Below are 16,552 nucleotides of genomic sequence, written 5' to 3' on the forward strand. Positions count from 1 at the left end.
CTCGAGATTTTGACTGATTTGAACTCAGAATCGATCACTGTTCTAGAAAAAATGTGTGTCTGTGTATTTTGGGGATTTTTTGAGCACCGTTAGTCCTATCGAACTGAAACTAAGTATCGGTTACTGAAATTTTTATCGACACGACAAATTTTTAAGTTGATTGGAATATTTTGAATTCAATTATCTCCCAAACCGCTAACTGAATCGGACTGAATTTTTTTTATCCTTTATAACCTTATATATATATTTTGTTGTAACTCAATTTAAAGTATTTTATTTAGCCAAAATTCGCGCCAGCTTGTGGTTAAAGCTGTTATAAGGGATTCCGTCACTTGAGTGACTGCTTAAATACAGAAGCTGAACTTAAATGATCCCAAAATACTGAAATTCATGGTTGTGAAATCTATGTATCTGTGTATAACATTTTATGATAATCAGTTTTTCAGATAATTATTGGACCTATCATTTTACGACGATTTACCTATTTATGTAGCTATTTTAAACCTTGGCTTTAGTAATTTTTGGATGTTTAAAAAAATTATTTAAAAAAAATCTAAATCTATTGATACGTCGTCTTTACAAAACGAAACTAAAATATAAGTTTCATTTCAAATAAAGTAAAACCAGCGCATTGAAGGGATGATTGTAGGCAAACGCGGCTCGTCCACAGGAACTGCAGTACTGCAGCACCCAATTATAATAATTAAATATGTATACATATTTTTATTTTATTGATGGAGTTTTTGGGTACTAGATGTTCCGTGATCACCAAACATATAATAATTACCAAACCATTATATATTTTATTTTACATAGATATATAAAAACTTTCCTACCTACTGTCACCACTATTTGAGTATGATTAATGTACAATTCATAGATGTCTCGTTAACTTGCGAATTTTTCAGTGTCTCGTAATTCAGCGACTTGTGTAATAAAAATGCTGCATTGTTTGTAATTGGCCAGGAAGGCGCATTGGGCGCATTTACCTGTAAGGCCTTCCTGGTATGAAATTTAATAAAATAAATATGAATATATGTATGTATATATACGGCCGGTGAATAATTTGTGCGAATTAAAGGTCCATTGACTATATGTCATAATTTTTTAAACGAAAAATTCATTCAAGAAACCGCTCATGCGTTTGACGTCATGGCGACAAGGCTATTCACTTGTGATGTTTCTTCAAGCTTACGCACCAAAACAAAAATTATGCAACAGCATTCAATGTCTCGTTGGAAAACGGCTATCCCAAGAATATGTTCCACAAGCCGCCACTGGTTGTAGGTACTTTTTGACGCTTCGCCGTCTGGTCAGACTCCAGGGGGAGGAGAGTGGGTGGATATACATACATACATATAAATACATGTGTTTGAGTTGTGCCCGGCTCGTGTTTGAGCATCACTCGAGCCGACGGCAGGTGTGTAACGCTGCGCAAATAATACACGTACATATAAACGCCCGGGCGCCATTCAGAGGGCGCCATTGTGCCCGGGGCGCCATTGTGGCAATGTCGAGCCCGCACACGCTAAACTGCAACTTGTTTTTAGCGCGAAGATCTTCCTCTCTTATCATTGTCGTCGTCTCCTCCTCCTATTGGTTGTGTGTGCTGTTGTTGTTGTTGTTGTTGTTGCCGTTGCTGCTGCTGCTGCTGCTGTTGTTGTTGTATTCAAAGCGTTGCACAATGGCCGACGGCTGGGATATTCCCAGGAAGCTGAATCTATACACATACATACATACATACATAGTGACAGGCCAATGCCTTTACAGTCTATTTAAACGTTGGTGAATGAAAACATCTTGCCGATTGACGTCGAATCTTATATTATACATATTTACTATCTATTTTTATGTGTAGCATGTATGTTTACTTGAGGTATGCGTGCATTCGCACGGCACATCTCAGGTTTTGTTTCCTACCGCATGCGCGCTTTATGTGTTCATGCGTTGTTGTTAATTTTGTACTTGGTTATGTACAGTGTGGTTTTTTTATTAGAACAGTGATGTGCGGTTGTTCTTGTGCGATATTCATGAACAACCGTCTCGTTCTCCGACGAAAGGGTCTCTTGGACTGTATTCGTCGGGGGGGTGGTGGCCTCATGTTGAGGGCTTTAAGGGTCAAATTCCGTGACCTTTAAAGCAGGCTTAGTATCTATTTTTTTACATATACATATACCAGGAAGGCCTTACAGGTAATCTCAATGCGCCTTCCTGGATAATTACAAACATTGCAGCATTTTTTTTATTATACAAGTCGCTGAATTACGAGACACTGAAAAACTCGCAAATTAACGAGACATCTATGAATTTTACATACATTTTATTGGACATTAATCAAACTCAAATAGTGGTGACATAGTAGGTAGGAAGGTTTTACCGGGAACCGTTTCAATAATGAAATCAGAGAAAATTGGCAAACTCTGATAGGAAAAAATCGACCTGGAGTCACATACATATATCCAAGGTCTGTCCAGCAACACCGGTCCACTGATTTAACCCATGACTCCTCAGTTGATAGCATTGTACGCTAACCACAGAGCTACATATGTTTTTGATTTTGATTGATCCGAACTCAGAATCGATCACTGATCACGTTTTCATGATCTAGAAAAAATGTGTTTCTGTGTGTGAGCTCGTGTATTTTGGGGATTTTTTGAACACCGTTAGTCCTATCGAACTGAAACTTAGTATTGGTTATTTAAATTCTTATGGACACGACGTAAATTTTTTTCAAATTTTTAAGTTGACCGGAAATGGTACCTCCCCTTATAGGTGTCCGCTTTTTTATTTTCATTTGTTATATGTTATAAATTTATTTAAAGTAGAGATGTACAAATTTGGCCATGAGTGATGCCTTGGGGCGAGGCCCCCAATAGTGTCATAGTAAATTTAAATTTTAAATAAATAAATAAAAATAAAAAATATCATCCCTTGAATGAAATTCAGTGTTAGTAGTTTCTGCTTCAACTCTTGCTCTTGCTCGTGTTTGCCTCTTTTCCGTCTTCAATTATATATACACTTCCCGATTTGAATCAAAACTGAGTTAAATATAATATACATATATTCATTCAAACATTGAAATGACTTATTATTAAACTTGAATCGAGCAGAATGGCAGCAGATTCGAACGTTTGATGATCTCAACGATAATGTGACATCACCATTCGATTTTCCGGTTTATGTTAAATTTTTCCATTCGGAATTGGACGAAATGTGTACCTTTTTTCGCAGCGAAACGGTGAAACCACACACGCTTTTATATTTAGAAAGGTTAATTTAACAAATTGAATTATGAAAAATGATTCAGTCGTGCGTTGTTGATATTAAATATGTGGGTGTGAACCGGTTACATGAATGACAGTGGAAAAGACAACTGGAAAAAAATTCATACCTATTTATCAAATGCGTCTGAAACACGATAATCGCCCTGAAACGGTCACCTTGTGAAAAGCCGATAAATAGATTGCTATTCGCTAATTTACAAATTTTGCAATGTGTAATGTAATACTATTGTTTTATTGACATGCCCCTGAGAAGCGCCTGGATGAATTGCTTGAAATATGAGTTCTTTGAATGTCAATTGCAATGTTGCATTCGAGCAATTCACCAGATTCCATTGAGAAGAATTTTGCTTGCCCATTGCTTTTTGATGAGATAAAAATTTTTAATCTTAAAAGGTTAAACTCAAATAGTTCTCAGAAAACTAATATGACAATTTAATGAAATTTCTATATTTATTTATTTATTTATTTGGAAAATTTACAGTTTATTAAGTTACATAGATTGATAGTAAAAAAACATAATTATGTTAAGTAAACCATTAATAATTTTCACATATAGGTAAAGTTAATAGGTTTCACATATAAATGTGTTTTCATATAAAGCATATATGAAAACACATTTTTAAAATGAAATCAATATTCGATACAAGATACAAAACAGTAAAAATCTCGATTTCGAATTTTCTCATGATCATAAAACTTCATATGTCGAAGCTTCGTATATATGTATGTGTAGATAAAGTAAAAATCCTGAATCAAATCTAAATTACTATTATAAAAATTAGGAATGAAAACTTATCTGAATTTTCTGATGTACATACATATATGCTATTCTCGAGAAAATTACAGTATAATCATGTAAATAAAAAAATGGGGATCTTATAAATCAAAAGTGGGACTTTTTCCTCTTAGAAAATTTAAAAACGTTATTATATTATATTTAAATTAAAACCTCTTAATATCTTAAAATTTAATACCACGTCCTTAGAATTCAAAATAAATATAATTTTACCTTATACATATGTATAGTCACTTATTTTTGACAATATATAATATTAGGGGGACCGAAAAGTAATCAAAAAAATATTCCCAATTTTTTTTTTTTGCTACGAAGATGATCCTGAACTATAATATATAGACCATATAATAGAGAGCCAATTTTCAACGATAATTCCTCGATGGTTTGACGAGGATCTGATTCCACCATTGACGTCAGGATATCATCATCTAATTTTTTAGCTGTTATTTTCGTGCAATCTCCTTGATATCCCTATTCACATTTTTAAATTATTGATACCACCGATGACACTTGTTTAGTTTCAGAATATTCCCTAAGTATCGTTGATTGTTTTCACTGCTTCGTTTGCTTTCATTACTTGGTCTAACATAAACAGTATAAAATGACGCCCTTCCTCTATTGTTGGTCTCAACATCCTTCCTCAAGTAGAAATTCTTCTTTTTTAACGGAAAAAATAAATGTACAACAATACCTTCAACATAATAACAGAAAGTGTTTACTGGGCCGTGTCTCGACACAAACTGACTGCGAAAGAGCTCGTTGAAAAATTTTGATTACTTTTTGGTCCCCCTAATATTACTAATATTATTAGTACATTACTTCAATAGTAGGTACATAATTTCAATTTCAAATCTTTTATCAATTATTTTCCAAAACCACGCATTGAAATTTCAGCAAGAAAAACACTAATATAAAATAAAAGTCAAAGGAATTCATAATTGAAAAGGCTGTTAGTTAGCCCTTTGAATGCTGACCAACGCCAATCGGCGTTTTACCAATAAGTCCATGGGCCTGAAAAACACCGACAAACGTTGATTTTGAGCATGTAAAGTAAACAAAAATACTACACACTAAGCCTTTCCAGGCAGCATTGAAAATACGTTGAAAATGGGTCGTGTAATCCGGGTCATTCATTTGTCAACGCTTATAAAGACTGGTTTACGCCGGAATTTCTGAATTTATAACCATAGCAGAATTTTCCGATAGAAATCCCTAACTGCTGCGTATTCTAGATCGTGGCTTGGCATTTAGATTGTGAGTATTACATTTTAACAACAATGAAGAAGATGGAACTGGTTTTGGAGAAATACATTCATTAACAGATTTATTTTGTTTATTTTATATTGTTGCAAGATATATTATATTAGAGAGTCTAAACACACCTTTACAAAACTCAAAATCCTCAGCAGTAGTTATCTAGGGTTTGTTTAGCTACAATTTTTATACCTGCTTTCTATTGGATTTCTAAATAATTCTAGTTGGAAATGATGGCGAAATTTTCAGCGTGGCGGGCATTCAACAGAAAAGACGTCAGCACTCAAAGGGTTAGTCAACTGGAGTGAATGATAAAAAATTACCATTTTTATTCAGTCACCCTGATAAATCATTAAAACGCTATACCGAATGCAGAGTTATAATATTTACGTTCTATGGATGTGATAAATATATATATATATATATGGTCCCCTTATTACCAAAGTCACATAGATCATTTAGAGACAATTCAGAAGCGTTTTCTGCCCCATTTATCCCATAAGACTGGTCTTGTTAAATTGTTACCTTATTGGTAACAATTTAACAATTTACATTTATCCCATATAGTAACAATTTACCATTTATCCCATATAGTAACAATTTACCATTTATCCCATAAGACTGGTCTTGTTAAATGTAAAATCTTATAATGACAGACTCTCTTTTTTCAAGATTGCAAGTTTGTCTCAGCGAATTTGTGAATTTTATACAAGATTGCTAATGGTATCCTTGACACATCTGTGTTGAACGAAATAAATTTTAACGTTAATGCCCGATTCACCAGATGTAAAAATCTTTTTTATCCACCAATTTGTCGTAATAACACTTCTTTTAATAATGCAATCGCACGTATATGCCGTCTTTATGATGGTTTTGATCAGAGCATCGTAACCTGTGCACCGCGGTAATATGTGTTCTCCGAACAGCACTTCGGCCTAATGCGTGCGAGTGAGATCGCGTGTGAGGGAGAATTTAGCGATTTTAGTTAGTTTTGTCCCTATGCATATACAGAATAACTAGCGACTGCCGATAAAGTACATACATATGTATGTACGTAGCTTACAAACTCTACGAGTCGTAAACAATGTGTGCCGCGAATATTCAGAGGTTACGATGCTCTGGTTTAGATGATTGTCCCGATCTTTTTACTGATTCTTTCAGTATTTTTAGGGCTAAGGTGAAGAAGCTAATCTGTGGTTGATTTACTTCTTTAACAAGTTTGTTATTCATTGTTTTTTTTTTTTAATTTTGATATGTTTTTCTTTTTTGTTTTCTTATTTATTTATTTATTTATTTTACATACATATATACAAATATACCAGGAAGGCTTAACAGGTAAACCCCAAATGCGCCTTCCTGGTCCACATAATTATTACATAGATACATGTAAATCTAAACAATATCTGACATCTATCGTCAGATATTACAAATATCGTATTAATACGATAAATAACGATGAATAACTTTCATGTAACAATACGAATTTTATATTCGATAAACAACCACAGAGACATCTTTGGTGAGCAATATGGCGAAACCTAATATATAACAATAACTAAAGGTTCGCAACAGAAAATTGGGAAGGAAACGCCAATTTTACAGGAATCGTTTCAATGAAAATCAGAAAAATTGGCAAATTCGGATAATTAACGATCGACCTTGACAAATCAAGGTCTGGCCAATAGCGAGACTTAGCGGGAATCGAACTCGTAACATCAAGTACGAGATAATTCAACATTCACCACTAGACCACGCTACTGGTTATATTTATATTACCATGTGGTGTTCACTGTACATGGAATATTATATTTTTATATGTATTTATAATTTTTTTTTTGTGTCACTATACTGCTTTCTTGTTTATATATTATTCTGTATTAAATAAAATAAATTAATATATGGTATTTTGTAAACTTGACTGGTCTTGTCGAATCACCTGTATCGTTACGTAAAGACCGGCTCTAATTTGGAGGCATCCTTGGCGGATTGAGCGGACAAAGCTGGGAAATGCTGGGAAAAGCGCACGCTTTTCCAGCCGGCAATCGCGCGTGATTGCGCGTGGCACGCCGAACTGGGTCGGCGCCCTGCCGCGTGCAGCGCGCTGACGTCACCGAGACCCGTGACGTCAGTGGGGGACCACTACCCTCACATCCCCCACCATCCCTCCAGCAATCCACCCATTCGCACCCTCCGCCTCCCCCTCCCAACTTCCACTTCCATCCAACCTATAAATTGTTGCATTTTCGCCGGAAAACTCGCACAGTCCCGCTGACAATTTCTGCGAATTTTCGATATGGACCGAAAGACGGCGCGTATCGCTCCAGCTTCCCATCCCCGGCCTCTCACCTTCCCACCCCAAAATCCGCCCTCTACCCTCCCTCTCCCTCGAGCTCGTCCTTCGCCCAACCTGTGTGACCTATATACGACAACGCTCTCTCTCTCGTATACCGCGCGCCAGGTTTTTATACCTTGTTGCTAGTGTGGGACCAAACCGGAAGGGGGAGGGGGTGGTGATTCTCGCATAAAAATTATCGGATTTCACAAAGTTGCCGCGGTGGGGGGCGGTTCGGGGGTTCAAGTTAGGAAAAATATAACCACCCTCTGAACAAAAGAAAGCGGTTCCTGTTATGAACGTAATAAACTTGAATGGTATTTGATGAGAATTTTTTCGATATATGACTTCAATATCTTATAGGTGGATAGGCATTTCTCAAACTAGGGTCCGCTGAACTAAATGTTTTTCATGTTCAAAACTCACCAGTGGTTCTCGCGAGGAATTTTTCCGAGGCCGTGTTATTGTGTATTATTGTATAATTGGTCCTATAGAAATCTTCCGTGGCCGCTTCAAATGGGCTAAAATACACATTTTAGAAGTTAATTCGAGAATTTAGTTTTTCTTGGTAAAATTAAATTTCTTGGAATGATTTTGTATTACAATAAAAATAATGGATTTTTTATGAAATGAAGATTTACAATCCATTAAGTCGCTATTATAGACGTTTACTTTTATCATTTTCACCAGCCTATTTTAAATTACAATGTTTGTACATTACAATATTAACCCTTTGAGTGCTGACGTCTTTTCTGTTGGAAGTCGCCACTCTGAAAATTTCGCCAACATTTCCAACTAGAATTATTTAGAAATCCAATAGAAAGCAGGTATAAAAATTGTAGCTAAACAAACCCTAGATAGCTACTGCTGACGATTTTGAGTTTTGTAAAAGTGTGTTTAGACTCTCGAATATATCTTGCAATAATATAAAATAAATCTATTAATTAATGTATTTTTCCAAAACCAGTTCCATCTTCTTCATTGTTGTTAAAATGTAATGCTCACAATCTAAATGCCAAGCCACAATCTAAAATACTCAGCAGTTAGGGATTTCCATCGAGAAGTTCTGCTATGGTTATAAATTCAGACATTCCGGTATAAACCAGTCTTTATAAACGTTGACAAATGAATGACCCGGATTACACGACCCATTTTCAACGTATTTTCAATCCTACCTGGAAAGGCTTAGTGTGTAGTATTTTTGTTTACTTTACATGCTCAAAATCAACGTTTGTCGGTGTTTTCCAGGCCCATGGACTTATTGGCAAAACGCCGATTGGCGTTGGTCAGCATTCAAAAGGTTAATAAATTTGGCTGGCACGTGGCACTTGGGCACTGTCACGTGCCAAAGGCTGTACACACTCCACGTGGACGTTCTCTGGAAATAGATCTTGCTCTGATAAATGGAAAATGTACATTGTATGAAGCTATAGAGGTGCAACAACTACAACTGAACAAAAATGGGTTGCTGAAAATTGAAAAACCCGGAAAATTTATATCAAAGTTTTCTACAGAATGAACAGCAGAAACAGGCATAATCGATAAAGAAAGCTTGGGAAATATAATACATATATGTAGCGGAGTACAAGGAGCTGCCAGGCGTTTGTATGTACACTGGAGTGGTCCTCACTTCGCCGAAAAATTTTGATTTTCTTTTAGTTTTCCAAAGTGAGGACCATTCTAATGTACACGATCTCGCAAAATGTGGAGAATGGCAACAGTTGAGGTTATCATCACCATCAGCCGCAACCTTAAACAGTGAATATTGACTGGGAAAAAATATATAGGAAGAAAAAAGGAAAATGATTTGAAAGAATTTAATGGTACCTATTACATAAACCAACTATAAAATTGATACTTAATAAGAAATTTTATTTTATTCATCTTACTTATTGACATATACTGGATTTGGAACTGTAGAACAGAGAATGGAATTTTAATATACATATGTACATATGTAAGAAATAGGATTCATGGATTCCGAATAATAAATGTAATATGATTCATAACTTTTCGAAAGTACATATGTATATGCATGTTACAGTTAAAGCATATTTCAAGTGAAAATATATTTTCACCAATTCAAGCAGTGAAAATGTATCAAACAATAAATTGACAACGTTTAACTCTATAAATTTAACCCTAACAACCCAATCTTACTTACTTAACCTAACCTATTATAATCCTTAAATAATACCATTCCTAACAATCTATTATTCAATGAACAAAACCAACCCTGAAAATGTAACTGGTTATGATTTCACTGAAACGTCAGTGATATATATTTTCACTTGAAATATAATTTCACTGTGACATATATGTACATATATAAACTGAAATATAATTTAAAACAATGTGGAGTGAAATCTGTACATCAAAATTGAACTTCATGAAATGTACAAATTTTCATTAAAAATAATACTTTGGTAATTAAGTCCATTGCACAAAGCTCCGTTCATTTTAGACAAATGTGGCTATATTTCATTTCATGATATAAACATTCAATTCCTATTGATCAGCTGAGATGTTTTGACCGATAGGATCATTTGTCCTGAAATATTAAAGACTGCTAAAATAAGGAATATTCCATAAACAAATAGGTCTTGTGGAATTCCCATATTTTCCCACTCCATGTATGTATGTCCAAAATTATAGCTTGCCACCCATGTACATGTAATGTTACGTCATGTTGGGTTAAAGGTCTGACCGCACTATGCGTCAAACGAACGATCCGACACTTCACAACAGTGTGCGACAATATTAGGTAAACCGCACTTGAACGACAGCGATGGGACACTACGCAGTAAATTATGTCAATCATTTGTTCGGTACCTCGGAGCAAGATGGACGAAACGGACGCTGTTATAGTATCTTTGATATGCGAGGAAGAAGAACAATCTAGAAAAACCAAAAGATTATGGCTACATGCTATTTCAAAGTCACGATATGAAGAAGGAGAATAATTGTCGCATGGCAACCCCCACTCAACGACACCTTGCATCAAAGTTGGTCGAAAAGTGAACTTTGACGCAAGGTATCATTGTACGTCATGCGACTGTCGCGCAGTGCGTTATGTGTCATACAATTTCATACAAACAATATTTGGTCACGTACTGTTGTGAAGTGTCGGATCGTTCGATTGTCCCATAGTGCTGTCAGACCTTAAAGGTCTGACCACACTATGCGTCTGCGACACGAACGGCAGCGTGCGGCCAAATATTGTTTGTATGAAATTGTATGAGATATAACCATAGAAGTAGAATGCATAGAATGGTCATTGTTAACAAAAGTACCGTCTAAAAGCGAGCCATCGAAGAGAGAGACGGAAAGTAAGAAGAGAAACAAGAGAGAGAGAGAGAGACGAAGTTTAGCAAACAATGAACAAACTCTGCCGCGCAGAGTTTTTGTAGCAACATTTTTGGAGGCTGAGAGCGATTCTATGCATTCTGCTTCTATGGATATAACGCACTACGCGTCACGTGACAGATTTGCTTTTTGTATCAACTTTGCCGTGTTGTGTCGTGCTGCAGCAGTCGACGGCCGTATAGTGCGGTCAGACCTTAAGTGTTCAAAACGTGATTCACATAACCTAAAAATTTTGCGTTTTGTTTGATATTCAATTTGCACAGCTTTGAAACGATGAATGGCCGTTTGGACCATATAAATATGTATGTAGTTTGTACCACGTTGGTTGAATTTTACCGGAAAGCACATGTCGTTTATAACTACATAGAACTTCTTATTCGATATGATACTTAACCTAGTGAACTCGATTCTCTCAACACACTACCTTTCCCCCCCATCATAACATGATAGTGCCCATCTATAAATCTTCCTACCTCCCCTCACATTATTTATACAATTTTATATGTATGTACTAATGTTGTGTTTCGTTTGTTAATTTGCAGTGTGCAATTTCACCGTTCACGATCGCTGTATCAGTCAGGTGGTCACGCCATGCTCCAGTATCGCTCCCAGTCTTATCAAGGTAAACATTTTAATTACATTTTTTTTACATCATTCTCCATAATGATTCTTATCGTTCATGACTCGCTATGAACACGTGTTGTGTGGGCTTTGTTTTATATGTTGTTTTTTTTTTTTAATTTTAACACAACTGAGAATATTTTGTGGTGTGTTTTCAGAACCCGGTGGCACACTGTTGGTCTGAGCCAGGACATCATAAACGGAAATTTTGTACAGTTTGTCGAAAGCGTCTTGATGAGACAACATCCCTACATTGCATGAGTAAGTCAAACTGTCAACCCTGAAGGTCTGACCGCACTATGCGTCTACGACACGAACGGCAGCGTGCGGCCAAATATTGTTTGTATGAAATTGTATGAGATATAACGCACTACGCGTCACGCGACAGAGTTGCCTTTTGTATCAACTTTGCCGTGTTGTGTCGTGCTGCAGCAGTCGACGGCCATATAGTTCGGTCAGACCTTGAATGTGTATTTTCTTTTTGTACCACTCTAAAACCATCAGTTGAGCAATTATTTGCTGGTTGAAGTAATTTAGATTAAAATCAAAGATTTTATTCGATTTTCTCGATGATTACGAATACGTGTAGCTGACAAGGTGTAGGTAGTCAAAATCTCCTATCAAGGCTTGCTGGGCTTTTGTCTTACAATAATTGAAACGATTTCATACAAAATCGACATAGCCAAAAATCAACTTGCCCATATATATCTTAATCCATTCCCACTTTTCATTATATTTATATGATCCGGAAAGCAAATGACAAAACTCTTTCTCAAGGCAGCCACGAGGTCCTCATCCTGATTCCCGTTTCCTCAATTTAATTCGTTAACTTTCAAACCATATAAATATGTATTACACATTAGGCTTTGGTCGACGCATACAGTGGTATTTGGCCTGAAAACCTGGCCAAAAATATTTTTTTAATGTTTTTTAGCGGAAAAAAGCTTTCAGTACTATTACATGCTATTAACGATTGTAAACAATCTTAAAATTGTTGATAATTTTTCGAAATTCACTTTGGGGCCACTTTGTAACAGTTACTAGTTTTTTTCTTCTAAATCTTTGAATTTTTGAATAAAAAGGTTTTAGGTGCTTCCTCTTATTATATGATGTATGTAGATGCCTTTGGGTCATAGACATGACAGAATCCTCAGAAACTGGAATATACCTATAAATATGAATCTCAAACCTATTTTTTTTTATTTTAAATCAACTGCACATTTGATTCTATCCGATGTTCCATATTAGGGTTCTTTTAAAATTTAATAACTTCTTTACCTTTCTAAAACATAATCCAAATAATTTAAAGCTACTATTCAATATTCAACATTCGAATATTTGGTAACCCTAAATATAAATAAAGAATAAAAATAAGTAAAAAATTGGAGTTCCAAAATACGTTAAATTATTATTGATTATTTTTTTAATGGGCAAATTCGGGCAAACTTTGTTTTACTAGAATAAAAGTAGAGATCCTTAAGTTTTACATCACATAGATTTGATTCGGCTACAATAAGCACAATACGTTTAAAAACATCAATTTGTACAATGGAAACCTAAGTGAAAATAGTAGGGTGTGTTGACAGATTGAAACATGTAAAATAAAATTTTAAAAGGAATGAAACTAGTGTGCATATCTGGTTCAACATCTATACTAAGTTTTTCTACCAAAAATGCTATTTGCATAAAAATAATCGCAACGAAATGTTGTTTAACAACAAAATGCCGCGAACAAAAACAAGCTTATCACACAAATGACAGGATTCGACTGCGACTATATTTGGCTAGTGAGGACTTCGCATTTTAACGTATTTACCTATTTTGGGACCCCAACATAAACTCAATTTTTGATTTTTGGCTGGCTTTTGAGGCCAAATACTACTCTGTGCGACGTCCATGCTTCAATTCTATATGGACAATCTTAAGTTTAAACTCAGCTAGAAGAATCCTTTCTAGATTTTTTTTTATTAAATATATAATTTTTGGGTGTACATAAGTCTTAAGCGTATTTAAAATATTGTTTTGTTTCAAATGTAATGACAAATTACTTTTGAAATAAAAACTAAACTGTAATTATGAACGAAACGTAGGAAAAATGAAAGGCGTAGTAAAAGTTCGGTAGAATAGAATTTCGAGAAGATTTTTAAATACCCATCTCGAATTTTATTTATACGCGTCTAAAGGGCACGGCACTTCTCGAGGCCGTTCGTTCGTTCGAAGATCGAAGCATCCTTGATTCTATAAATAAGTTTTGCAGAAAGCCAGTTGATTTCCTTCCCGCTTAAAGTAAAGTTAATGACAGTGATGAGTTACCTATGTCCGACACTCCTCTTGTTCTCACCGCTGACGGATGACACTCACCCTAAAAGTGAAACTCCTCAACTGGAAAACAGCCTTTTCGATCTGCAATAAATCCTGATTTCAGTCTCTCCTCTCTTTTCCACTTCCCATCACAAATATTTTTCCTTCTATTTTTCACAAACTCTCCCATTCTAACTCTTACAAACTTATCAATAAAAAAAGAACAACACACTCAAATTCGCTTAATTCGAACACCTTTTGTTATGCGAAAATATCCACGATCAATTTGGTTCAATCATTCAATTATTCGTATAACGAGCTGGCTATAGATAAATATTTAAAAAAGATCCAATTGAAAAATACCATCTATATATGTATATATAAAATTGAATGTCTGTGTGTGTGTCTCGAATAGGCTCCTAAACCACTGAAGCGATTACGATGGAACTTTCAGGATTTGTTGTATGTATGTCAGGGAAGATTACTGTGGAAAAAAAACGGGAAAAAACCTCAATTTTACTGACGCGAAAGTAAAGCTTTCAACGCATCACGCCTCGAGTGTGACAATAATCGCGCCACGCCTACCTCGCACTCGAATGTACTGACCATTCAGGGCTGTACAGGAAACACACAGCGGATGACCCACGTCAACAAATATATATAAAATTGAATGACTGTGGAACGGGAACGAGAACGGGAACGCGAACAGGAACGAAAACGGGAACGGGAACTGGAACGAGAACGGAAACATGCCGGGTTCAGCTAGTTATATATATGTATATATATATATATATATATATATATATATATATATATATATATATATATATATATATATAAAAGTTAAACATTATCAACAAAAATACTTATATTATCATACAGATCCATTAAATGCCTTAAAAGCCCACCCCTACTATCGCCTAAGATGCTCACGTTTGGGCCATACATTAGGGTTGCCAGGCGTCCCGATTAATCGGGATTGTCACCGGTTTTAAGCCTCATGTCCTAGTGTTTCGAAAGAAACTTTCGGGACGTTCAAAAGTCCCAGTTTCAAATTTTTCTATTATGCATACTTTTTAAGCAATTTCAAAGGGACAAATTGATGGATTTAATGAAGAAGTAGCAAATTTTTATGAAACATTGACAGATTATTTGAAACAATGGACAATACCATTAAAAAAATATTCTGTGTTTTCCTGGATGAGCTTGGGAAAAATACCAGAATGGCTAGATATTGAAAAAACAGTTGAAGACACATATTTGTTCAAACAATTTGTTACATCAAAAATATATATTAAAGAGAGAATTACAAGCTCCAAATTGGAATGGAAAAATAGCTGTAGAAAAGTGGGTAGTTAAATTATATTCTCGAATATACTCGTTAATTGAGATTCAATGGACTAATGAATGAAATAGACTTTCTATAGATTTAGTTGAAAGTATTCTACAGTGCATTGAAAACTATGATTTTAATTGTTGCCAAATGTATAATAATTATTTGAAAAAACTAAGTGCTCTAATAAGTGTGTGAGTCCCGGTTTGACTTGGAAGAAATCTGGCAACCCTAACATACATACATACAAACATATATCGGGTGATTTAGAAGAATATGGGTATAGGCACATTTTTAATAATTTTTCATCAATCCTCAGCTGATCCAAATGCGTTATACATAGATCCAAAGGACGTTGAATCTTAATCTAGGCAATGGGTGTTTCTCAAAAACTAACCGTATAATCTCTACTTCACAATATTTTTAAAAGGGGCGACTTTTTGTACTTCGTCTAAGGGCAACACATAACCTAGAGACGTCACTAGGGGAAGGCACTAATGGATCCACAATGGTGGCACGAGGTCAAAAGCCATCACCCTAGAGGACTACATAATGCATATATGTGTGTACATAATAATTAAAATTCGCATTCGGCGTTTAAAAACGGAATTCAAACTGTGGCGGCTCTACGACATGGTCGAGTTTCGGTCACCATCCTGCGAGTTGGGACCAACTCGACCATGTTGGTCTGTTGCTACTTTACTTCCTTCCCACCCATCATATTATGGTGCGTACGCACCAAGCCAACGAACGGCCCACAGGCCAACTTTTAAAACCAGTAGCGTACAAAATATCGAAATAAAAATTAAATTTAAAAATTGAAATTAAATATCAAAATTAAAACTATTATTATTATATTAAAATTAAATTCAAGTATCAAAATAAAATTATAATCATTATATTAAAATTAAAATTAAATATTGAAAGGTAAAACAGAACATGCACAATTTAAATAAATTTTCGAGATTGACCTAAAATTAGATCATCAACAATCACATACAGGTAATCCTCGACTTTTGTTTGTCGAAGATGTTTTGACTTACGAAGATACGCACTAAGATCGAAAAAAAATCAAAGAATTATTATTTTTACTTCCCTGTAATGCGCAGTTACTGAGAATATATCATGTATTAGTATGGGTGATCCAACGATTTTTGCTAACCCGGGGTGTTGTCGGTCACATCAAACGGATTTTTTTATTCTTCAATTGTTTCTCTCGTCGAAATAAATCAAGTAATTAAATCATTTCAGAGGTAAAATTTATC

At 35.2% G+C, this 16,552-nt stretch overlaps 1 protein-coding gene across 2 annotated transcripts in view; it reads left to right on the forward strand.

Moving 5' to 3' along the window:
• The window catches only part of LOC143910318 (diacylglycerol kinase theta), a 66,802-nt gene that overhangs the window by 30,399 nt on the left and 19,851 nt on the right, over positions 1–16,552 (forward strand). For both annotated transcript variants that reach the window (XM_077428736.1, XM_077428737.1), the window contains exons 2-3: positions 11,575–11,654; positions 11,812–11,914. In XM_077428736.1, coding sequence (XP_077284862.1) covers positions 11,575–11,654; positions 11,812–11,914 — 183 coding nt within the window. The remainder of the gene's footprint in view (positions 1–11,574; positions 11,655–11,811; positions 11,915–16,552) is intronic.

The sequence above is a fragment of the Arctopsyche grandis genome, chromosome 4, assembly GCF_051622035.1.
Source record: "Arctopsyche grandis isolate Sample6627 chromosome 4, ASM5162203v2, whole genome shotgun sequence".
Lineage (NCBI taxonomy): Eukaryota > Metazoa > Arthropoda > Insecta > Trichoptera > Hydropsychidae > Arctopsyche > Arctopsyche grandis.